The sequence below is a fragment of the Emys orbicularis genome, chromosome 1 (assembly GCF_028017835.1).
Source record: "Emys orbicularis isolate rEmyOrb1 chromosome 1, rEmyOrb1.hap1, whole genome shotgun sequence".
Classification (NCBI taxonomy): domain Eukaryota; kingdom Metazoa; phylum Chordata; order Testudines; family Emydidae; genus Emys; species Emys orbicularis.
The window spans coordinates 152,469,628-152,494,388 of record NC_088683.1 but is presented as its reverse complement, the minus strand read 5'-3'; the positions used below and the strand labels follow the sequence as shown (position 1 = coordinate 152,494,388).

The 24,761-nt window shown below is 50.0% G+C and overlaps 1 protein-coding gene across 1 annotated transcript; it reads left to right on the top strand.

Annotated features, from left to right (window-relative positions):
• The first annotated feature begins 18,151 nt into the window (after positions 1–18,151).
• On the top strand, positions 18,152–24,006 carry COPS7A (COP9 signalosome subunit 7A). The gene is made up of 7 exons (XM_065404592.1): positions 18,152–18,313; positions 19,006–19,081; positions 20,677–20,765; positions 20,839–21,041; positions 21,824–21,929; positions 22,959–23,110; positions 23,428–24,006. Exons 1-7 carry the CDS (start codon positions 18,152–18,154, stop codon positions 23,465–23,467), a joined length of 828 nt encoding a protein of 275 aa, XP_065260664.1. The 3' UTR covers positions 23,468–24,006.
• Positions 24,007–24,761: the final 755 nt, after the last annotated feature.

Genomic DNA, 24,761 nt, shown 5'->3' with positions numbered 1-24,761 from the left:
CACTCACTGGTTCTGGTTTCCTGTGGCAGAGATCCCACAGTTCTTGGAAACTGGGAGTGTAAATTTTGGTGCTTGTGCCACAAAGCATGGATCCCACTGTGCCAAGGGACTGGCAATCTGCCTCTCAGCACTAATGCCCTGGGCAGTCTACTGCACTCATGGGTTGGAACTGTGCATTCCTGTGTTAGTAGGCTGAACCTGAGATGATGCTCCACTTGGATGCTGTGTATATGACTCCCACTGCTAGTGTCCTGAAGTGCAGATCCTGTTGCATGCAGTTGGAACTCAGAAACTCATTATGGACAACTGTTTATCATGCCAATGCCTCTCCTAGGTGGGAGCCAAGAACACTCAATTCTCTCTGCTATCCTATTCAATATAAAACTGTAGAGAGAACTAGGGAGACCGCAAGGGCTGAGGTGCCAGCAATAAGCAGATAATAGCCAACTCTGCATCAGCTGTTATCTGCACAGTCCAACTGCTAGAAGTTGAAGTGAGACAAATTTAAATAAGGTGCAAATTTTTAACAATAAGGATCCCACAATAGAACAATTTACTTAGGACTGTGGTGGATTGTCTTTAAATGGATATATTTCTAAAAGATATGCTGTAGCTCATCCAGAAGCTATGGGCTTGATGCAGGAAATAAAATTGGTGAAATTCTATGGTCTATGCTATACAGGAGGTCAGGTGAGATGATCACAATGGTCCCTTGTGGCCTTGGAAACTATAAATCTCACAGCTTTCTTGATGTCTTGCAGTGAACAACATCTGAATGATGAGCAACTGGCTAAAGCTGAATACATACAAGACAGGTCATGCTAGTGGGAAGAAGATAGCCAGGGATGGTCTAAAGATTGCACCTAATTCTATCTGACTTGGCTCTGGCCATAGTGATCTGTATATTTGTAACATCTAAATAAGACTGTTGCAATACTCTATATAGGAATGAAGCACTTTACCTTCAGAGAGCTTCAGCTAATTCAGAATGCATCAGCCTGTTTGTTCAGCAACGCATTTTCTGGAATGCATCACCCTGGTTCTCTGCACACCACGCAGGGCCCCCATTGAACACAGAGCCCAATTCAGGTTCTCCATCCTGATATTCAAAGCCCTCCATGGGACTGACCCCAGTGACATGAGCACTCAATCACCTCTCCCTCTGCAATTATGGCTTCACATGACAAATACCTTCTACTGAAATAATGAAATTGTCAACGGGGGTGGGGGGGAGGTTCATGATTATGAGGAACAGAACATTCATAGGAGCTGGGCCAAGACTATGGACCTCACTACCAGATAAAATAACATTTCCCATTAACTCCACCTCATTGAGAGCTAAAGGCAAACTCCCGCTTTGCCCAGCCTGACCCACACCAAATTCCTACTCTTTATAATAATTTACAAAAAGAAACCAAAACTGACCATGACCCACCCAGCAATGAAGAGAGTGATATCATGGCTGTCACTGAGAAGTGTTCAGATACTGTGGTGGTAGCCATCAGTATAAGAACCTGGATAGACTGGGGTCTGGGACTGTGAATCCCAGTGGTAGTGTCTAGCAGCAGACTCCACTGAGCCTGGGCATTGGTGGTATGAATCTCAGGGCTAATGTGCCAGGGTGCCAATCCCACCATACTTAATCAGTAGGAGGGCAAATCCTGGTGCTAGTGGCTCAAGGTATGATTTGCTCTGGTTTTTAGGGCAGGAAGTTTGAATCCCAGTGTTAGCAAACTGGGGCAGGAGGCATTTACCCTAAGATGTGGGTTCTGCTGCACTTGGGTGGGGTTAGGAGGCTGGGAGTGTGAATTGCAAATGCTAGTGCCCTGGAGCTAGGGGGATGTTGAAATCATGGTACTAATGCACTTGGGCTATCCCACTGTCACTGTGCATGGGGCTGGGAAATTTGGATCCCACATCCTGTGGGATGTAGCTGTGTTTCTTTTTGTGGATGCTGTGCTGGCTGAGATTGTGAATCCTGTGCTAGTACCCCACCATGTTGATCCCATGGTGCTGAGGTGCTGGGAGTGTTAACCCAATGTTAATGCACTGGGATAAGGATCCTGAAGTGTTCAGTGACTGGCAATGGGAATTCCAATGCAAGTGTCCTAGGGCATAAATCCCAATGTGCTCAGGTACTGGGCACCTGAATCCCAGGTGCCCACTGTCTGGGGGAACGATTCGGAGTGTGTGCTTTTCGGGGATGGATTTCCCTGTGCTTGGGGCCAGGGGTGTGAAGGCAGTGCTTGTGCACTGGGCGTAGATCTGCATTTGGGAGCTGCGAGTGTGACCCCCATGGTAGCGCTCTGCGGGTGCGGATCCCGGGCACCCAGGGGCTGTGTTGTGATGATTCCCCGCCCCCCATGTGTAACAAGTATGTTGATTCTCTCCCTCTCCAATTTCCCTCCCAGTCCCCTATGTCCAAATCCTCGGCTCTCCAGTCTCCCCTGCACGCTCCCTCCAGCACAACAGGTCTCCGGGCGTGCGATGGAGCCTGGGGCCGCAGGGATGGGGGTGTTGGACAGGGCGAGAGGCATCCGCCCCGGAGCCAGGTGAGGGGTGCTCGGGGAGGACAGCTGCGGCTGGAGGCGGGGAGCGACCAGGGACGCCGAGGGGCCAGGCGGGCAGGGGAGGCGTGGAGGAAGGATGCGCCCCCCTCCCCAGCCCCGCCCGCCCGCCCATCCAGCCGCATCCCCGGGACCGTCCGCGGCGCCCGGAGCCAGGGAACAAACTCACCTTGCGGGCGGACGCCCGAGGGCCAGCCGGCGCGAAGGAGCCCGGGGCTGGGGGGGTCCGGCTGCGGCCGGTGCCTCGCATGGCCGGGCGGCTCGGCGGGGCTGAGCCCTGGCTGCAGGAGACCGAGAGGCTGTCTTGAAATAAACAGCTGCCGAGGGCTGGGCCAGCCCCGTCCTGCCTCTGTCTCTCCTTGCTAGCTGCCGTTAACCCCCTGGCTGCCGGCTCGCCCGCCCGCAGCCCCGGCTGGCTGTGCAGGCAGGGCTGGGGGGCGGCCAGCCTGAGGCGGGAGAACCGAGGCTGGGGCCCCGCGGGCAGCCCAGAGCCTCAGAGCGACTGGAGCCTTATCCCCGAGAGCCTCGGTCCTGCCTCTGCCCGCCGCTGCCCAGCCCCTGAGCTCTCCCTTTCCCGCCCCCCGTGCCCCCGCCCAGCCCCTGCTCCGGAGCCAGGGACCACTGCCCCCGAGCCCCCGCTGCTGAGCCTCTCCTGTCCTCCGCACATCCCATCCATCCCCCGCCCTCTGACTAGGGTGACCAGATGTCTCGATTTTATTGGGACAGTCCCGATTTTGGGGTATTTTTCTTATATAGGCGCCTATTACCCCCCCACCCCGTCCCGATTTTTCACATTTGCTGTCTGGTCACCCTGCCTCTGGCCCCCAACAGACCTGGCCCCCAGCTGCCGAGCCCTCCTGCTCCCTGCAGCAAGACCGGTCCCCTCCCCTGGCTCAGTCAGTCTGTCTGTCTGTCTCTTTCCCCCGCTCATCTTGCTGCTTATTGTCAGGATCTTAACGGGAAGCGATTACGTTGCTATGGAGAGAGGTGTCTCCAAGGGACCCGTCACTTGTGGCTTGAGCGCTAGCCAGTGAAGTCAGACGCCAGAAAGGTCTGTCCTTGGGAGGAGTGATGCAGAACCTCCCCACCCACCCCAGGCCCTCTCCACAATCTTCTCGCTGGACTCACTGCTTCCTCAAACTCCCTCCCGCAGCACCTCTGCCCCCTCGAGCCTCCCCCATAATCCTTCCAAAATCTCCTCCCACTTCCCAATCCTGTAACCTCACCCCTGTAATCTCCTCTCGCCCAAAAGACCCCCCCAACACCTACCCAGAATATCCCATCTCCAGGACATTCCCCTCCTTTGGAATCTTTTGATCCTTGCCTCAGGCAGAAATTACCCAGGGATTACTCCCCTAGAGTCACCCCTGGAACCCTCCCCCTTCCCCAATATCTCCTCTAAAATCCTGGACCCCTCCTCTCTGCAGCAATCCTTCTTTGGAGACCCCCCACCCAACACTTTCAGCATAGTGCCCTACCAGAATAGGACTGGCACTCTCCCATACCCAGGAGCGCCGCCAGATTTTCTGCTGCCCTAGGCAGTGGAAGGTCCCGCCGCCGAAATACCGCCGCGGTCGCCGCCCCCCAAATTGTAGTGCCCTAGGTCGCCTAATGGGTTGCGCCGGCCCTGCCCATACCCTCTTCCTCTACCAGATGCCCACTTCAGATCTCTCCTGATGCCACTGAGATCTCCCTCTCTCTAATATCCTCACTGGACTCCCCTTGCCCCAAACTTCAGATCTTCAGAATCTATTTGTCATCCTCTACATCAAACTTGGGCAACAGTTGTTATCCTTCTAAAGTAGTGAACTGAACTGTTTGCGTGTCTGGGGGTGTTTGTGCATAGCAGGGTGTGTGGGTGACAGATGTATTGTGTGTCAGTGTGTGTGTTTGAGGGAGCGCATCAGTGTCCACACTCTGTGTCTCAATGTGTATGTGCTTCTGAGTGTGTATTTGGATGTGTTGCTGTGTGTATTTGGGGATGTCTGTGGAAATGTTTACGTTTCAGTATATGAAAATGTGTTTGTGTGTGCCAATTTAATAGTACTTTAAATATTTTGTTGGCATGACAAGCTATACAAGTGTTGCCAAAATGTATTGAGACAGGTGTCCATCAGAGGAGAGTATGATTTGCCTAGGAAAGGGCTTCACCCTGTGTTTGGTGTTTGATTCCCTATGTCCATTTGTTATTTGGATCAATTCCTGGCTGTTTCTGTATGGGAATAGCTGTGCTTGGGGGAAGCATCTATGCTTGTTTGGGGTAAATCTTTGAGTGTGTGTTTGAGCTAGAGGGGTCAGGCGTGTGTGTCTGTGGGACACCCCACTGTGGGTGGGGGACATGGCGCCACCACTTCTCCCAAAATCAGACATCTTAACCCTATGCATGTTAGCCAGGAGAAGACTGCATGCTTTCTCCCTCTCTCCCACTCCTACCTTCCCTTTTCCTGACCTAGGAGTTAACTAAGGGGTATGAGGCTCCAGAAGGGGGTAAACCAGCCACTCAGGCTCCTGCTGACCTTTTCAAATTCTGGTGAATGCATTTATTATAATTGGGAAGCACAAAGGAGAGGAGAAAATTCAATCAGGAAAAAGGTCAGTTAAAGGGCGAAGATCCAAATGATGCAAAGACTGAAAATCCCCCCAAGAGCAAAAACACAGGAGGAAGGAGCCAGAGAAATGGGAGATACAGAGCAAGCCCCCCTCCCCCCATGCCTGGGGTGAAGATAATGCAAGGGTGTCAAGAAAAGGAGAGAGATAGACAGATGAGGGGGGTAGGGGGAAAGGACGGGAGGGTGCTAGGCTGATATGTGGGTGAGATTGGGCTGAAGGGGTTATGGTGAATTTAGGGGATGAGCATTGGGGAGTTAATGTCTGGTTAAGGGACTTTTTATTTTAAGGAGGTAGGATGGGCAGGTCACAGTGAGGTTAGGGCAGTCCCAGGTTTACAATGGTGCCATTGGAGCTGGGCCCATGCTCAGAAGAGGCCCCAGCCTGCTCCGCTTGCACTGCGCTCCGAGACCCCGCCAGCCCACTGGCTTCCCACCACTTGCTCCTCTTGGCCTGCCCACCGGCTGGCCGAGGGCTCCTATCTGCCCTCTGGCCCCCACCCAGCTCCTCTCTGCCCCCTGGCCGGACCCCAGTGCACCTCCAGCTCCAAGCAGTCTCTGCTTCCCATAAATTATGGAGCCCTGCCTGTCTCCCTGGAGCTGAGCTGCCTGGGAATGGTGCAGATGCCTGGCCAGTCTCGGTCAGTTTGGGGCGGCGACAGTATGGGGGGCTTGGCTGGGCCCCTCCAGGCAAGTGGGTCCTGAGGGAGTCTGGCTGGGGCAGGCACCCTGGCTTGGCTGATTGCGCCACTCCAGAGGGGCCGGAGTGATTCCCCACCCCGGTACTAGCCCTGGCTGCGCTAGTACCTGGCTCAGCCCGGCAGACACAGTTATCTCCCAGCAGGGCCAGTGAGTGCGGCCAGGAGGCAGGGCATGGGGGAGTGGGTCTCTGGGGGGTCTGGGGAGGGGTGGACTGTGAGGGGGCAGGGATGACCTGTGTGTTGGGGCACTAGGGAGTGGGGGTTCTGTATGGGGTTCTGGGCAGTTGTGGTGGGGCTGTGGGCAGGGGGGTGCTGGGCAGGGGCGGTGTTGTGTAGGGTGCTGTGCATTTGTGGAGGTGGTCTGGGGAGGCGCTGGACATAGCGGGTCCGGGGGGGCTCTGGCCATAGGGAGTTGGGGGGTTCCAGTGTTGGGTGTGGGGAGGGGCTGTGTGGCATGGCATGGGCCCGCCCCCTGAGGGGAAGGGGCATGCTGGCAGCAGAGGGCTGGGTGGGCCACTGTGCAGATGCAACTGCTGGTTTGTAAATAGTGCCCTCACACTGGGCGGGGCGGAGCGGAGCGGCGAGGTCTCTGCCATGCCATGCCCCATTGCCCCTGGCTGGCCCCTTGCTCTGGGGACTGATCTCCCCGTGCCATGCACCATTGCCTCCATGGGGGCCCAGAAATATGTTTGGAGCCAGGCCCACAAAAGGTTAATCCGGCCTTGGTTTAGGGGAGTGCTTTGGGTGAAAGGGTTGCGGTGTGATTAAGGTGAGAAGGTTATAGTGACAATAGAGTAAGGGATTAGGGTGAGATTGGTGAAGGGGCTTGTTACTGTGAAGTTTGGATGAAGGGGTTGGGATGAGGTATTAAGGCTTAGGGTTTAGAGAAGGAGGATAGGGTGACATTATACACAGGGTATTACTTGGAAGGGGTTAAATTTAGGGTAATGTAAAGGTTAAAGGATCAGAGTGAGCTTAAGGTATTGATTAAGGTTATAGTGGTACTGTGAGGTCAGGCTCATGCCCTATCTGTTATGGCAATGATATATCCTAACTACCCCCTCCCCTCCCTCTCCCCCAGAAGACCCCCCAACCCTAGCAGTGATATAGACACATTGCTAGCTGGAGATGGTAAAAATGTTACTAATGATGCAGAAAATGCAGAAGTGTTAATAAATACTTCTATTCTGTATTTGGAAAGGAGCAGGATGATGTACTCATATCACTTGAGGAATAGATTAACTGCTTTCCAGTCTATTAGTAACTAAGGAGGATGTTAAACAGCCTCTACCAGGGATAAACATTTTAAAATTAGCACCCAGATAACTTGCACCCAAAGAGTTGGCTGAGGAGATCTCTGGCCCGCTGATGTTAATGTTTGATAACTCTTGGAATACTGGCAAAATGCCATATGACTGGAAGAGTGCTAATGTTGTGCCAGTACTCAAAAAAGGCAAGCAGGATGACCTGAATAACCATAGGCTAGTTAGTTTGACATCAATCCTGGATAAAATAATGGAAAAGCTGGTACAGGATTCAGTTGATAAAGAATGAAAGGATAGGAATATAATGAATGCCAGTCAACATGGTTTATGAAGAATAGGTCTTATCCAACTAACCTGATTTCAGTGTTTGATAAGATTATAGGTTTGGATGATAAAAGTAACTGTGTAGATGTAATAGACTTGGAGTTTTGTATGGTGTTTGACTTAGTATTTCATGACATTCTGGTTAAAAAATTGGCACTATACGGTATCAAAAATTCATAGATTCCAAGACCAGAAGGGATGATTGTGATCATCTAGTCCAGGGGTGGGCAAACTTTTTGGCCCGAGGGCCACAGCTGGGTGGGGAAATTGCATGCATGAATGTAGGGCTGGGGCAGGGGGTTGGGGTGCGGGAGGGAGTGTGGTGTGCAGGAAGGAGCTCAGGGCAAGGGGTTGGGGCACAGGAGGGGTGCGGGGTGTACGAGGGGGCTCAGGGAAGGGGGTTGGGGTGCAGAACGGGGTGCAGAGTGCAGGGGGGCTCATGGCGGGGGTTGGGGTGCAGGAGGGATGTGGGATGCGGCAGGGGGCTCAGGGCAGGGGGTTGGAGTGCAGGGAGGGGTGCGGGAGGGGGCTCGGGGCAGGGGGTTGGAGTGCAGGAGGGTTGTAGGGTGCGGCAGGGGGTTGGGGTGCAGGTAGGGTGCAGCAGCGGGCTCAAGGCAGGGAGTTGGGGTGCTGGGTGCAGGAGGGGTTCAGGGTGCGGGCTCCAGCCCAGCGCCGCTTACCTAGAGCCAGGGCCGGCGCAACCCATTAGGCGACCTAGGCGGTCGCCTAGGGCACTATAATTTGGGGGGCGGCGACCGTGGCGGTATTTTGGCGGCGGGACCTTCTGCCGCCTCTGTGGGGGGCAGCATTTCGGGGAGGGACCTTCCGCCACCTAGGGCGGCAGAAAAGCTGGCGGTGCTCCTGCCTAGAGCGGCTCTGGGGTGGCAGCAGCGCACACCGGGGCCAGGGCAGGCTCCCTGCCTGCCCTGGTCCCATGCCATGCCGCTCCTGGAAGTGGGCAGCACCACGTCCCTGCGGCCCCTGGGGGAGGGGGAGCAAAGGGCTCCACGCGCTGCCCTCGCCTGTGGATACCTCCCCGGAAGCTCCCGGGGACACAGGGACGCTTCACGGGGGTGGCAATCCCGCAGGCCGGATCCAAAGCCCTGATGGGCCGGATCCAGCCCGCAGGCCGTAGTTTGCCCACCTCTGATCTAGTCTGACCTGCTGTAGAACACAGCCCATAGAACTTCCCCAAAATAATTCCTAGAGCAGATCTTTTAGACAAACATCCAATCTTGAATAAAAATTGTTAGGGATGGAGAATCCACACGATTCTTTATTAGTTGGTCTGTTAAAATTTTACTCCTTATTTCCAGTCTGAATTTTTCTAGCTTCAGCTTCTAGCCGCCTTCATGTTATACCTGTTTCTGCTAAATTGAAGAGCCTATTATTAAAGATTTGTTCCCCATGTAGGTGCTTTTAGACTGTAATCAAGTCACCCTTAACCATCTCTTTGTTAAGCTAACTAGATTGAACTCCTTGAGTCTATCACTAGAAGGCATGTTTTCTAATCCTTTAATCATTTTTGTGGCTCTTCTCTGCACCCTCTCTTATCAACATTCTTCTTGAACTGTGGACACCAGAATTGGACACAGTATTCCAGCAGCAGTTGCACCAATGCCAAATAAAGAGGTACTCTCTACTCCTACTCAGGATTCCTCTGTTTATGAACCCCAAGAGCACATTAATCCTTTTGGACAGTGTCCCCTGGCAGCTCATGTTCAGCTGATTATCCACTATGACCCTGAGGTCTTTTTCAGAGTCACTACTTCCCAGGATATAGTCCCCTATCGTATAAGTATGGCCTACATTCTTTGTTCCTAGATGTACACATTTACATTTAGCCATATTAAAACATATATTGTTTGCTTGCCCTCAGCTTACCAAGTCATCCAGATCACCCTGTATCAGTGACTTGTCACTTCATTATTTACCATTCCCCCAAAAGTAGCAGCAATGGAGATCCATCATCAAATGTGAGTGTTTCTAGTGTTGTTCTGCATGGACCAGTACTAGATGCACAACTGTTCAACATTTTCATCAATGATCTGGAAGTAAATATTCAATCACTCCTGATAAACTTTGCAGATGATACAAAGATTAACGGAGGGGTTAATAGTGATGAGACCAGGGCAGTTATAAAGAGTGATCTGGATTGGTTGGTAAACTGGGCCCATTTTAACAATATGTGTCTTAATACAGGCAAATGCAAAGTTATACATCTAGGAAAAAGGAATGCTGGGCCACACCTAAAGAACGAGGGACTGTATCCTGGAAAGCAGTGACTCTGAAAAGGATTTAGGGGTCATACTGGGTAAACAATATGAACTCCCACTGTGGCAAAAAGGGTGATTGTGATCCTTGGATGTATAAACAGGGGAGTAGGAATAGGAAGGTGATTTTACTGCTGGTTACAGCACTGATGGGACCAATACCTGAATTCTGCATCCAGTTCTGGTGTCCACATCTTTAAAAGGATGTTGGAAAATTGGAGAGTGTGCAGAGGAGAGCCACACAAATTATTTGAAAACTGGAACAAATTCCTTACAGTGAGAGACTTAAAGTGCTCCATCTGTTTAGCTTATCTAAAAGGAGACTGAGAGATGACTTGATTACAATGTATCAGTACCTTCATGGGAGAAAATACTGGGTACTAAAGAGATCTTCAATATACAGAGAAAGACATTACAAGAACCAATGGCTGGAAGCTGAAGACAGACAAATTCAAATTAGAAATAAGGCACACGTGTTTAACAATGAGGGTGGAACAACTACTAAGGGAAGTGGTGGATTTTCTATCTCTTGGAGTATTAATATCAGGAGTGAATGCCTGCATGGAAGATATGCTTTAGTAATATACAAATTATTGGGCTCAACACAGGGGCAACTAGCTGAAATTCCATGGCCTGTGATATAAAGGAGATCAGAATGAATGATCAAAATGGTCTTTTCTGGCCTTAAAATGTATAAATCTATTAATTTTTCCATGTTTGAACACAATTGTGAAGAATTACATGATGCTGACTGTGACCAGTCAGTGTGGAGCAAGGCAAATCATGATGAACACCATTATATATATAATAATAATATATTAAACAATAAATATAACACATTGTAATAATGTAGATACGCTCTAATGGGTTTAGAGTGAGACAGGAGGAAGTTAGGGGAAGAGGGGAGTGGGGTTTCATGGGGGGGGGGCTATGGTTAGGGCGGAGTGAGGGGATGGGTTTTAGAGAGAGTGCTAGAAGCATTTGTCAGCCCCAAGCATTCAAAAATCATGAGTCAGGCCCCAAAATAATGAGACTGGCCTAGAATATGAGAGATTTTTTAAAATAATAAATGTTGGATTCCTTTTCTTTGCCTTCCAGTTTTAGATTACACTGGAATCATATTTCCAGCTTTCCTCGGTAGCCATGAGGGTGGAAACTTACTTTTTCAAAAAATAAAAGCTGAATTTCTCACTGCTCCAGGAACTGGGGCTTTAAGAAAAACACCAAGTATCACAAAACTTGACCACTCTAGATTAGGGCCTAAGAGCAGGGGAAGGCTATGCTTTATTGTGCTATGGTGAAGTTATGGGAGAGTCTTAGTGAGAGATTAGAATGAGCGTTTTGGGGGGGGGACAGTGGGAACCTCAGCTTGAGGGCATCTCACAGTCTGGATTACACAGGAGACTTCCACAGGCCTCTTCCTTGTGTTAGCCCCACAGCTGCATGAAATGGAAGCAGAGAGGCAGCAGTACAATCTAGCACATGAGATGGGTGAGGGGTAGGGGTGCAGAGCTAGGACAGAGACAGGATCACGTAGCTAGGATGATGGAGCTGCCTGGCTTTATCTGACTAATAATGAAAGGCAGCAAGCGTATCGGAGACTGTGAGAGAAACGGATCAATAGAGAGATAAAACCTGAGATGGAAGGAGCAGGAGATAGGGGTAGGGGAGAGAGTTATAAAATGCTGCAAATCCTACATTCTATACCTGCTATTTATTCACTTTGTGCTGGTGGAAGGGACTGCACAAGATGTAAAGCAATGGTGAATTAGACCCAAATACAGAAACAGCGATAAGAGACAGATCTCTTGTTAATTCTGCCTTGTAACCTGACCACTGATAGCTCTTCCCCCTTCCTTTCTGTCTTCCTAGAAACTCTGTTCCCTCTATAGTCCTCACTACATGTGGTGTGTGGAGAGTGTCAGGAAACTGTTAACTCCAGTCCACAGATTCACAGCTTTCCCCAATAAAGTGACCCGCATGAGTCCAGTATGATGCTCAAAAGAGTCCCACTCACTTGCCTTGTCTACATTAGGAGTTTACAGTGAGATAGCTATGTCCACTTGCTTGCTCATTGTAAAAACACACCTTTTTTCTATCACAGACATGGCCCTAGTGAAGATATGCCTTTAACTGGGCTTTCTTCATGTTAAGCTAACTCGATTGAGCTTAACACAACTGAAAAAACACACTATTTTTGCCCATACCCGAAGTTAAACCACAAATACACCTCTACCCTGATATAATGCGACCCGATATAACACGAATTCGGATATAACACGGTAAAGCAGTGCTCCGGGGAGGCGGGGCTGCGCACTCTGGTGGATCAAAGCAAGTTCGATATAACGCGGTTTCACCTATAACACGGTAAGATTTTTTGGCTCCCGAGGACAGCGTTATATCGAGGTAGAGGTGTATTTTTGTCCTTGAAAGTACATTTGCAGAGTGTCTAGATTAGCCCTTACAAATGTGTTAATTACCTCAATATAACTGGCAATCAATTAATTTGATGTAAAACCCTAGTGTAGGCATTCCCTGGGGGTGAGGAGCTCCGGGTGAGTTCCATTCCCACCTGTGTGCAGGGTGTATCATAATATATGGAATCACAATCCTTCTTCAACAGGAGGTATTTTGTAAAGAAAACAACTACAGACACAAACGGGCTTGCACATAGTTTGAGTTCCAACTTTGTCTCCCTTATTTACCAGGGCTGCACCCTTTCTGGAACTGTATACATACTGCAAGTAAATATATTTTAATATAGGGAGTAGGATCTAGTGAGCTAGACCAGAGGGAACTTGGGCCTTTCAACATTAGAAAGTTGTACCAATTTAACTACGTACCAGTATTGCTAAAGTTGTACAACCCCTTTACTGTTACATTAGGCTGTGTCTACACTGCCACTTTCAACACTAAAACTTTAGTCGTTCAGGGGTGTGAAAAAACACCCCCCTGAGCGACAAAAGTTTTAGCACTGAAAAGCGCCAGTATAGACAGTGATTTGTTTGGGGTGGGGGTTTTTTAATCGCCGGGAGAGCTGTTCCCCGGTGATAAAGTGTGTCTACACTGCTCATGTCATAGCGCTGCCACGCTGTAACGTAGGTGGTGTAGACATACCCTTAGTATAGAGTTGCTTTATACTATACTTATAGGTATAAGTCATCTTTATACCGGTGTAACTATGTCCACACTATGGCTTTTATACTATAAACCAAACCTAAACCTAAATAGTTATACCTATGACACTTTCAAGTGTGGACCAGGCCCGGGAGCCAATAATCTGTTCCTGACCTTGTGAATGTAGGGGTCTAACTGTTACAAATGTAGCCTCCCAACCAGAGTTTTAGGGGCAAACAACTTAATTAGTTTTAAGAGAGAGATGGACAAATTAAGAATGTGATGGGGTTGCTTGTGATGGGGGGGGAGGGGAGGGGATGAGTCTCATTAGCCCTGGGGCTCACTTCTGGTTTATCTCCTATCGCCCTAAAACTCCTGCTTCAGGATTTTAGCTGGCCGCTGGCAGGTTAAGGAAGAGATTCCCCCTCCTCCCATGTTTTCTGGGAGGGATTTTTTTAATCTCCTTCTTCCAAAACATCAGGGATAGCCATGGCTAAGAAGGGACATTGGACAGGGGGTCAGGGCTTTGAGGTGGTACCAAGCATTTTCTCTCTCAAGTGCTTGATTGCCTGGTTCTTCCTCACATGCTCAGGGTCTAACTGATCATCATATCTTGGGGTCAGGTGTTACCCGCACAAAATTACACTGGTCTACAATTTTTGAGAAGTCGTCTGCTTCAAAGATAAAATGTGCTATTTATTATGTATTTTGATGTGCTGAATTCAAATATGACAATTAAAACAACTGATTGGCTACTGTTTCTAAGATATTTAAGTTTTTACATTTTATGTGTATGTATATTGTGTAGATAGTAGAGTTTTAATCATAAATTGTAAATCTAGGTCTTTTCATGTGTTTATGGTTGCTTTACATGATAATATTTCACCTGTCCTGTTTATGTAACACTTTCAAAATCAGCAAAAGGGTTATATAAATAAAATTTATTATGAAACAAATGGCAAAAAACTATTATGTACATAATTTAGTCCTATTCACTGTCTACTCGGCGCTTCTTGGCTTGTCTCTTGTATTCATTAAATGGAGCATCTCTTGTCACTGTCCAGCAATAGTCTGCAAGCATTGATGGGCTCCATTTGCCCTGATAGCGTTTCTCCATTGTTGCAATTCGGTGGAAAAAAATCTAGATGAGAGTGCAAAAAATGTATCTTTAGTGACATGTTGCAACCAAGGCTTTTGTATGCCTTGAGGAGGTTTTCCACCAACAACCTGTAGTTGTCTGCCTTGTTGTTTCCGAGAAAATTTATTGCCACTAACTGGAAGGCTTTCCATGCCGTCTTTTCCTTGCCACGCAGTGCATGGTCAAATGCATCATCTCGAAGAAGTTCACGAATCTGAGGACCAACAAAGACACCTTCCTTTATCTTAGCTTCACTTAACCTTGGAAATTTTCCACGGAGGTACTTGAAAGCTGCTTGTGTTTTGTCAATGGCCTTGACAAAGTTCTTCATCAGACCCAGCTTGATGTGTAAGGGTGGTAACAAAATCTTCCTTGATTCAACAAGTGGTGGATGCTGAACACTTTTCCTCCCAGGATCCAATGACTGTCGGAATGGCCAATCTTTCTTGATGTAGTGGGAATCTCTTGCACGACTATCCCATTCGCAGAGAAAACAGCAGTACTTTGTGTATCCAGTCTGCAGACCAAGCAAGAGAGCAACAACCTTCAAATCTCCACAAAGCTGCCACTGATGTTGGTCATAGTTTATGCACCTCAAAAATTGTTTCATGTTGTCATAGGTTTCCTTCATATGGACTGCATGACCAACTGGAATTGATGGCAAAACATTGCCATTATGCAGTAAAACAGCTTTAAGACTCGTCTTCGATGAATCAATGAACAGTCTCCACTCATCTGGATTGTGAACGATGTTGAGGGCTGCCATCACACCATCGATGTTGTTGCAGGCTACAAGATCACCTTCCATGAAGAAGAATGGGACAAGATCCTTTTGACGGTCACGGAACATGGAAACCCTAACATCACCTGCCAGGAGATTCCACTGCTGTAGTCTGGAGCCCAACAGCTCTGCCTTACTCTTGGGTAGTTCCAAATCCCTGACAAGGTCATTCAGTTCACCTTGTGTTATGAGATGTGGTTCAGAGGAGGAGGATGGGAGAAAATGTGGGTCCTGTGACATTGATGGTTCAGGACCAGAAGTTTCATCCTCTTCCTCTTCCTCGTCTGACTCAAGTGAGAATGATTCTGGTGCATCAGGAACCGGCAGTCCTTCTCCGTGGGGTACTGGGCGTATAGCTGATGGAATGTTTGGATAATGCACAGTCCACTTTTTCTTCTTTGACACACCTTTCCCAACTGGAGGCACCATGCAGAAGTAACAATTGCTGGTATGATCTGTTGGCTCTCTCCAAATCATTGGCACTGCAAAAGGCATAGATTTCCTTTTCCTATTCAACCACTGGTGAAGATTTGTTGCACAAGTGTTGCAGCATATGTGTGGGGCCCACCTCTTGTCCTGATCTCCAATTTTGCAGCCAAAATAAAGGTGATAGGCTTTCTTAACCATAGTGGTTATACTGCGCTTTTGTGATGCAAAAGTCACTTCACCACAAACATAGCAGAAGTTATCTGCACTGTTCACACAAGTACGAGGCATCTCTGCTCACTTTGGCTAAACAGAAATGTGTCCCTTTACAAAATCAAACACTGACAAATAAGAGAGCACGACACTGTATGATTTCTAGAGCTGATATAGGGCAATTTGTTCAGCAGAGTGATGTAAGCTTCGTTATGATTGCATCATCCATGACTTCTAGGAATAACATGATGCAATTCATATCATGTATGACACAATACCAGCTTCAGATTGCATCATTCATTGTTTTGCCTAAAAAGCAAGTACTGTCCAAACCCAGTCATAGATTTATTCATAGATCCAGTCAAAGATGTATTTTAGTCATTTCTGGTTTAAATTGAGATCCCTTCTCTTTATAACTCACTTATCCTCCGCCATTCCCAAGTCAAGGGTCATATATATTGACCCAATAGCATATCTTGAAAACTAGAGCCAATCAACAATTTTAAGCATCATTTTCGTTCTCAGTGACCCAGCATTAGTAAAGTTTGACTACATTTATTTCAGAAGCATTTTGACTGTACAGCAGTGTTATCTGTTACACACACTCTAGGCTAGGGCACCCACCTTTACCCTTCCATGGCCTCCTGGCATAACCCAGTTAATTTAGTCACCCTAACCTTTCCCCAGTTCCTAGAGCTCCAGGTATAAGTCACCTCTGTGGGCTCCAGGCTCTACCCCTCCATGGGTTCAGGGTATAACACTGATTCCCTATGGACTTAGGGCTCCACGGGTATACGAGGTCTTTTACCAGTGAAAGAGCCTTACACAGTAATATCCTTAACCTCTATTTATTAACAGTCACCAAAGCAGAACACACACACTAAGCATGCAATGCTCACCACTCCCAATAAGGCAGATGAACTTTTCCTGCTGGCCAGTCAGGATCAGATCATCCGGGAACTCCAGCTTCTGCACGGTGTGATTGGCAGGGTGTTGAGGTCTGGCAGCTCTGATCTTGGGGCTGTGTCCTGGAGTTGGTTCCAAAGAACTTCCTTTTGGACCTCAGTTTATATAGTGAAACTTGAGTCCTGCTTAGCTATACCTTAACCAATCATTTTACTAAAATATTACTAAACAATTTTCTAACCAATCCTAACATATTGTAAAACAATTTTTTAACCAATCATATCCCACCACCATAGTTCATTTATACCTAGCAAAATTAGTTATGTAATAGACAGAAACAATCAAAGAACCAGACAGAGACCATACAGACAAAACAATAAAGAAGTAGGGATTTTGCAACCACCACTGTTGATAAGTGATTTCTTGCCACAGAATGCTATCAAACAAAGTTTTCCTTAACCATCTTAAGATCTGTTTCTTTATCTGTTGATGGTGGGTGCTATTAGGACAGGATTGTCTTCTTAACAGCCTGATATTACATTGTTTTAATGTAATTTAAATGGAATGTGAGGATGTGACTTTCTGCTTCTTGGCTCATGGCTACTGCTCTCCTAATATGGCTGCAGGAAAAGGCCTCAGCCTTACACAGGAAGGAATTTTCCCCCAGGTCAGATTGGCAGTGACCTTGGGTTTTTTTGTTATTGCCTTCCTCTGCAGCATGTGTGTGCAGGTCACTTGCCAGAATTTTCTGGGTGGAGGGATAGCTCAGTGGTTTGAGCATTGGCCTGCTAAACCCAGGGTTGTGAGTTCAATCCTTGAGGGGGCCACTTGGGGATCTGGGGCAAAATCAGTACTTGGTCCTGCTAGTGAAGGCAGGGGGCTGGACTCGATGACCTTTCAAGGTCCCTTCCAGTTCTAGGAGATGGGATATCTCCATTAATTATTATTATTGTATATGTCACTTAATCATTTCCCTGACATTGCAGGGCAATCGGGCACTGGTGCACCTTGGTCCCACTCCCTCCTATTCTCTGCCTGTGGCAAAAATAGTCTACTCTCTTGTGGGCTGTAATATTTTGGTCTAATTTTGGTTGTTTAGTTTAGTTTGCAGGTGCTCGGTGGTGTTGGTGGCCTGTGATATACAGAAGATGATCTGGTGGGCCCTTCTGGCCCTAACCTTTATGACTCCATGACTAGGCGTCAGGACGCTTGAGTTCTATTTCCTACTCTGGGGGTGGGTTGATGTCTGTCTCTGTTGTTCGGGAGAGGAGTTTTGGTGAATGGAGATTCATTACACTGGCTTTGCGCCTCTCCTCGCGCTGCCTCCGCGGGCTGGGGCACATCCCGCAGCGGCGGTACAGCAGCAGTGTCACTCAACCAGCCGCAGACACTCGACCAATGGCAGAGCGGCGGAGGCGGGACCAGAGAGGGAACGCAACTCCTCCTCTGCCTCCGTGGCCAGGACCAATGAAGGAGGGCGGGGGGAAGAAGAGAAAGGTGTTGTGGGCGTGGTCTGGGACTCTATGACGTCAGAAACCCGGATGTGGCTTCTCTTGGGGGGCGGAGTACCATAGAGGAGGAAAAACAGCGCTAGGTGCGGGAGGCCCTGAGCTCCCCGCCGGCAGGTAGGAGCCTGACTGGGCGGTGCTCACGCGCCTCTCTCCCGCCCGGGGGCGGGCACGTGGGGGCGGCCCCGCAGGCGGGGGCCCGGGAGCGTCTGCTCTGCCCAGAGCCCTCCCGCCCCGCTCTAAGGCCCTGCCCCGGCCATTTCTCCTCCCCCGCCCCGCTTGTCCCCGCAGCGCGTGGTGGGGCCGGGCCGCGCTCGGCGGGTGGCATGGCAGCCGAGGTGAAGGTGACGGGGCAGAGCCAGGAGCAGCTCCTGTTGCTGGCCCGGTCGGCTCGCGGGGCGGCCCTGGTCAGCCTCATCCACCAGGTGCTGGAGGCGCCCGGCATCTACGTCTTCGGGGAGCTGCTGGATCTGCCCAACGTCCGAGAGGTGAGCGCCGGCCCCGGGGGCTCTGCGGGGGTTGTGCCGCAGGGGCTGGCGCGGGCAGGGTGCGGTGCCTTGCGGGAGGAGGGCCCCCAGGGCTCGGTGGCGCTGGCGGAGCTGGGCAAGGTCGCTTCTTTTCAGCCCAGTACAACGCTGGTTGGTCAGAATCCCGGGAAACCGCAGCTCAGCCTGCTTCCATAGGTGCTGGGGCAGCTGCAGAACCCCGGCTGGAAGTGGTTTCCATCCTATACAGGGTTTGGCTCTCAGCACCCCCACTATGCAAATGGTTCCAGTATCCCTGGCTGCTTCCCGAAATCTGCTCCTGCCGCTTTAGTAGGGTTTGTTTACAGTTTCCCTAAATGCTGTGCTTAGGGCTGTGTAGCTGGCCGTGATCAAGTGTCTTGATGTTTTGGTCTTTTGGCCTCGAGATGAAAACCTTGCCTTTGTTTCTGGGACCTTGAAGTGAAAAAATTCTCTATGTTAAGCATCTGCCATTCCACCCCGGTGCAACTGCATTTTGGTGGGTAGCTGAATCAGTCACTGTTACCTAGATTGAAAAACACTTGCGGGCCTGTTGGGTGGAAAAAAGCAGGGAAATGGGATTTGTGTTAGATGTGCCCTGGAACTGGGGATAGGGGTTAGGTTGTGGTGTGCAAAGTTTCTTGCTGTTCGTATTGAGTGCTTTTTATCCCCTGCAGCTGGCTGAGAATGAGTTCTCCTCCGTCTTCCGTCTGCTCACCCTCTTCGCATACGGGACATATGCTGATTATTTATGTACGTGCGTCATTCTCTTACAGTCCCCATAGCCTAGTGCTCCGGGATGTGGGCCAACACCTGCAGTTGTCTCCTAAGAAGCAGGAAAGGTGGATAGGATTGCCAACTTTCTAATTGCAGAAAACTTTACACCCCTGTTCTGCTCCTTCTTTGAGGACCTACCCCCTTCATTCCATCCCCCACCTCTGTCACTTGCTCTCCCCCACCCTTGCTCACTTGCTCATTTTCACTGGGCTGGCTCAGGGGTTTGGGATGCAGGAGGGGGCTCTGGGCTGGGGTATAGGAGTGGGCTCTGGGCTGGGGTATAGGAGTGGGCTCTGGGCTGGGGCAGGGCGTTGGGGTGCGGGAGGGGGTGTGGGGTGTAGCCTCAGGCTTCTAGCAAGCGGTGACATGTCACTCTGGCTCCTGGGGGAGGGGCGGCCAGGGGGCTCTGCGCGCTCCTTTGGAAATGGTTCCCAGCCAGTGGGAGCTGCGGAGCCAGTGCTCAGGGCTGAGGCAGCGCACAGAGTCCCCATGGCCACCCCTCCCCTATGAGCCAGAGGGACATGCTGGCCGCTTCCCAGGAGCCTGCCAACGCCGCCAACTGGACTTTTTGACTGGAGCTGTCAGGGTCCCATTTCGACCGGGTGGTCTGGTTTTAAAACTGACACCTGGCAACCCTAAAGGTGGACAGAGACTAAGGGGAAAAGGGGGAGCAAATGGCACAGGAGCTTCAGATGGACTAGAAACACAAAACAGGTCAGGGCAATTTTGGGGATGCAGAGGCCTTACGTTCCAGAGCAGGGAGGGAATAGTTTTTCTTTCTCTACATCTCTGGAGAGACCCCACCTAGGATACTCCTCAGTACTGGACCCTTCAATCCCAGAAAGACAGTGACAAATTGGAGGGAGCTCAAAGAGCCACAGAAATCTCAGAGGGCAGAAGGGGTCCTGCAGGCACCATGGGCTGCTGGATAGGGCATTGACCTAGAACTCTGAAGATTGGGATTCTATTCTAGGCTCTGCTACTGGACTTGCTGTGTGACCTCAGACAAGTCACTCTTCCTGTGTTGTGTCCCTTCCTACTCTTTGTTTATCTTGTCTATCTAGACTGGAAGTTCATTGTGACAGGAACTGTCTCTTACTATGTATGTGTATAGTAAGCACAATGGGAGCCTGATCTTGTTTGGGGTTCTGGATGCTACTGGAATACAAATAATAATACAGGGTTGAGTTCTGGGCAGAGATTCCAAGAGTTCAATCCTTCCATTTGGCTTCCTGGCTGTGGTGAGGGGTGTGTGTGTGTGTGTGTGTGTGGGGGGGGGGGTTATGATAACCATCTGCCAGTGGTTAGGGGTGTGGACCTTGTGGAGGAGAGGGGATTATTTAGGGATCACCAGAGGAGTAAGGAGAAGTTGCAGGAGCAGGACTAAGGCAAGGGGAAGGAGCTCAGGAACACTTCCTCCATGCTGAGGGGTGTGTGAGCTTTAGGAGATGCCTTGCCGAGAAAAGGGTACATTAGAAGCTTTGAGAAATGGATGTGGGGCAAAGGACCCTGGGCCAGGGTGAGATGGGACATCTCCAGCTCTAACATCATGCTCTTTTCCCTGAGAGCAGCTGAAGCTGGGAACCTCCCTCCATTGAGCGAGGCTCAGAAGAACAAGCTGAGGCACCTGTCAGTGGTCACTCTGGCTGCCAAGATCAAGGTAATGGCTTCGTTCCCCCACTCCCCTTCTTCTTGGGATCACCCCATACTAACTACCTGTGCTTTCCCCACAGTGCATCCCCTATGCAGTGCTGCTGGAACAGTTGCAGCTGAAGAATGTGCGGCAGCTGGAGGACCTAGTGATTGAGGCCGTGTATGCAGATGTGCTGCGTGGGAGCCTGGACCAGCGTAATCAGCGTCTTGAGGTTGATTACAGTATCGGGCGAGACATCCGCAGGGAGGAGCTAAGCACCATCACCCGCACATTGCAGGAGTGGTGAGGAGGAAGCCCCCAAGGCCAGCCCTCTGTACACTCCTCCACCCCCGACTATAAGAGTGGTGATGAGCTTCTCCTAAGCCCTCTGCATACTGGCAGAGTGGTGAGAAGGCGCACACCCTGACACACTGAAGGAGTGATGAGGAAACATCTCCTAACCCCTCCTCCACACACACACACACACACACACACGTGCTACAGATGAGATGCTCACACCCCCAGTGTTGCAGGAGTGGTGAAGAGATTTCAAACCCCTGAAGTCACTGCAACACCCCTAATGCCCACATGCCGCAGGAATGCGACAACTCCAGCTTCAGGCAGCCCACAAAATCCCCTGATTTCTGCAGGTAGTAAGGAGACATCCCCAGATATGGGGGAGAATCTTCCAGGTTCTCCTGTGTGCTGCTGGAAGAGCGCAGGGGGACTGTAACCTTCTCAAAGCCCCTTTTGGTGACAAGGGGTTCCCCCCAGCTTACTTTGAAATTCACTGGGCTAAATCTGCCCTCTAACCCTGAGCTCCCAACATCTCTTCAGTGATTTAACCCTCCTAGCCCTGCCATCATTCCCACTGCAGCCTGCCTTCCTCCCTCATTTTCCTTACTGGGGGCTTACTGCTCCTATGCCCTTCCTTATCAGATGCATTCATCTCCTCCTAAACACTTGTTGATGTTCTCAAGGTGTAGGTGTATGTAGGCAGAGTACCTGTGCCATCTCCTGTTTCCCCACTGCAGTGCCTTTGTGTGGTACTGTCCAGCCTGCTCAGCTTTGTCTCTCCTCTGCAGGTGCCTAGGCTGTGAGGTTGTCCTGTCGGGGATTGAGGAGCAGGTTAGCCGAGCCAACCAACATAAAGAGCAACAGCTGGGCCTAAAGCAGCAGATAGAGAGTGAGGTGAGTGTGCTGATGCAGAACAGCCAGTTCCCCTGATCTGGGTCTGGATTGGAATCAGTGCCCTACAGATGAAAGGCCTTATAGTCCATACCTGAGCCAGGCCTTATAGTCCATACCTCTTCATTAAGGCTGCAAGTTTGTCATTGAAGTCATGGATTCTGTGACTTTCTGTGACCTCCGTCACTTCTGCAGTGGCCAGTGTGCCTGGCTCAGGGGCAGCTGGGGCAGCTCAGGCAGCCCCTGTGCCAGTCACACCGGCCACTGCTGGGGCAGTCTCAGGCCACCGCACCCTTCCCCCTCCACTCCTCACCCCACCCAAGCAGCAGCAGAGTTTGGGTGTGGGAGGAGGCAGGGGGTTGGGGCATGGGCCGGGGTGAGGCAGGCTCTGGGTGGCACTTACCTGGGGGGCTCCCTGGAAGCGGCAACATCCCCCTTGCTCAGCTGCTAGGCGGAGGCGTGGCCAGTCAGCTCTGAGTGCTGCCTCCGCTTGCAGTCACTGCCCCCACAGCTCCCATTGGCCACGGTTCCCAGCCAATGGAAGTTGCGAAGCCAGTGCTCTGGGTGGAGGCCACCTGTCTGTGCCCCCAGCGGCGGTCCCGGGCTGCCTGCCTGCACTCCCAGCAGGGGTCCTGGGCCGCTCGCTGCCTCCCTCCCACAGCACCCCTGGGCACCCCCAGTCCTCCCTCCCCCCCCACCCTACCCTCCAAAAAAAGTTTTATTCTGGGGTATATAGTAAAAGTTATGGACGGGTCACGGGCCATTAATTTTTGTTTACTGCCTGTAACCTGTCTGTGACTTTTACTGAAAATACTCGTGACTAAAACATAGCCTTACTCTTCATCAGGACCCTCTGGAAGCTCATGCCTGAGGAGGGTCATTGTGCAGCGAGACACCACCCCATACTACAGAGCTCTCAAAGGCTGCTATGATATTTCTCTTTAGTTGTTGACATATATTGCAAACTTAACTCTAGTTTAACATGGCTTTTCCTTGAGAATGTCCTTTGTTCTCGCTTTCCAACCCTGGCAGGTGGCAAATCTGAAGAAGACAATTAAAGTGACGACAGCAGCAGCTGCAGCAGCCACATCTCAGGATCCAGAGCAGCATCTGACAGAGCTCAGGGAGCCAGCTCCTGGCACCAACCAGCGCCAGACCAGCAAGAAAGCTTCTAAAGCCAAAGGGTGAGGAGCAGCCGCAGCTGAGCATGACCCCTCTCCATGTGTATTCGGGGGGGAGTCTCTGGGGCCTTTGTTTCAGGGCAATAACTCTTCCTTCACACACATACTATGGCAGGCTTAGTGCCAGCGGAGCCCTGCACCCCAGTCATCCGGAGTGAATCTCTGAGATCCTCGATTTGAGGCAATACACCTCCTTTGTGGTGGCATCCATCCCCATCTGAGAATCACAGCCACTTCTTCTCATGTGCCTTGGGCGAGGATGTGGGGGTGAGTCCATGGGCCTCTTGCTCCATTCTGAGACTTTGTTTCTTTCTCTGCAGGCTCCGGGGCAGCGCAAAGATCTGGTCTAAATCAAACTAGCTGGATCTCTGAACTCCTGGGAGGGTGAGAGGGAGAAAGCAGGGTTAAAAAGCAGGTGTCCTGAGTGTGACATTTCTCTACTCATCCCCAGCATCTGTCTGTCCAACTAGTTCTTCTGCACGTTCGTTCTTTCCCATCTGCTCTGTTTCCCTCTCTCCTCCATCCCCTAGCAATCTCTCCCATTCCTTTCTTGCCATCTCTTACCACCTCAGCTCTTCTGTTCCACGTCTCTCTTGCCCTGTCCTTTGACAGGTAAATTTAAAGAGCCATAGGACTAACTCCGTTTCAGTCACTTTAGCACCAGAATATCATGGAAGCCTGGAAGGAACTTGTACTGGTGCTCAGCAGCCATTTTGGCTCTGTGGGATCCTGGAACAATTTTGCTCCAGAGTGTAGCTGCCATCTTGATTTTGTTCTTTGTTTTGCTGGGTGGGGATGGGTGGTTTTTGTGGGGGATTGTTTAAAGAAATACATATATATAATCTACATATATATTAAAAAAACCAATAAAAGGTAGATCTGTGCACATATCTATATAAACTTTCCCTCCTGAGGTGTTGTCTCACTATGTTGGGGGAAGTTTGATGCAGATGCCTGAATCCCAAAGCAGCCAATGGTAGTGGAGAGGACTACCTCCTATTGGCAGAGATGGGGTAAGGGACCCAACTGGAATTTGTTTTCCATCCAGTGCAAGAAATGGAGAGAGACTTCCTAATACCTTGGGGGATTTGCGGTGGGGATAGGGTGTCAGAGAGGCCCTTGCCTCTCGTTCCCCAGCTGAGGGGGCAGTGCCCTTTTTCAGCAGGGTGAGTCACTCATCCATGGCTGTAAAATCAGCAGTGCTCCTGTTCCTGCATATATAATTGAGGATGGGGAAGAGAACATTCTCTTTCATGGATCCCATAGACTGACCTTGGAAACAGGGAAGGATTAATAGATTGGTAATTTATTCCGATGTGCATAACAGAGGCAATAGGATTTCTGCATGTGATTCCTGCATCAAGTCAGTAACTTCTGGTTGATCTAAACCATATTAATTGCCCCAAAACTTTAACATACAGTTGAAGTTTCCCAGCAGTGTCTTATGCCCTTCCAGAATGTCTAGTCTACCCACCATCGTACCTTTGAAAACCAGGAAATAGTGTGTACCTTAACTCTTCATCTCCGCAACTGTCCCTGATATCTATCCCCACCCCAGAGCTGGCAATAGCCACTGCGGGTATGTCTATGCTACAAAATTAAGTCGATTTTATAGAAATTGATTTTTATACAGTCGATTGTGTATGTCCCCACT

Excerpts from the sequence above, each read along its gene's own strand:
- COPS7A (XM_065404592.1), top strand. The coding sequence starts at position 18,152 with ATGGCAGCCGAGGTGAAGGTGACGGGGCAGAGCCAGGAGCAGCTCCTG. Across the intron at positions 20,766-20,838 it reads CTCTGGCTGCCAAGATCAAG|TGCATCCCCTATGCAGTGCT; the intron begins GTAATGGCTTCG and ends CTTTCCCCACAG. Across the intron at positions 21,930-22,958 it reads AGCAGCAGATAGAGAGTGAG|GTGGCAAATCTGAAGAAGAC; the intron begins GTGAGTGTGCTG and ends CAACCCTGGCAG.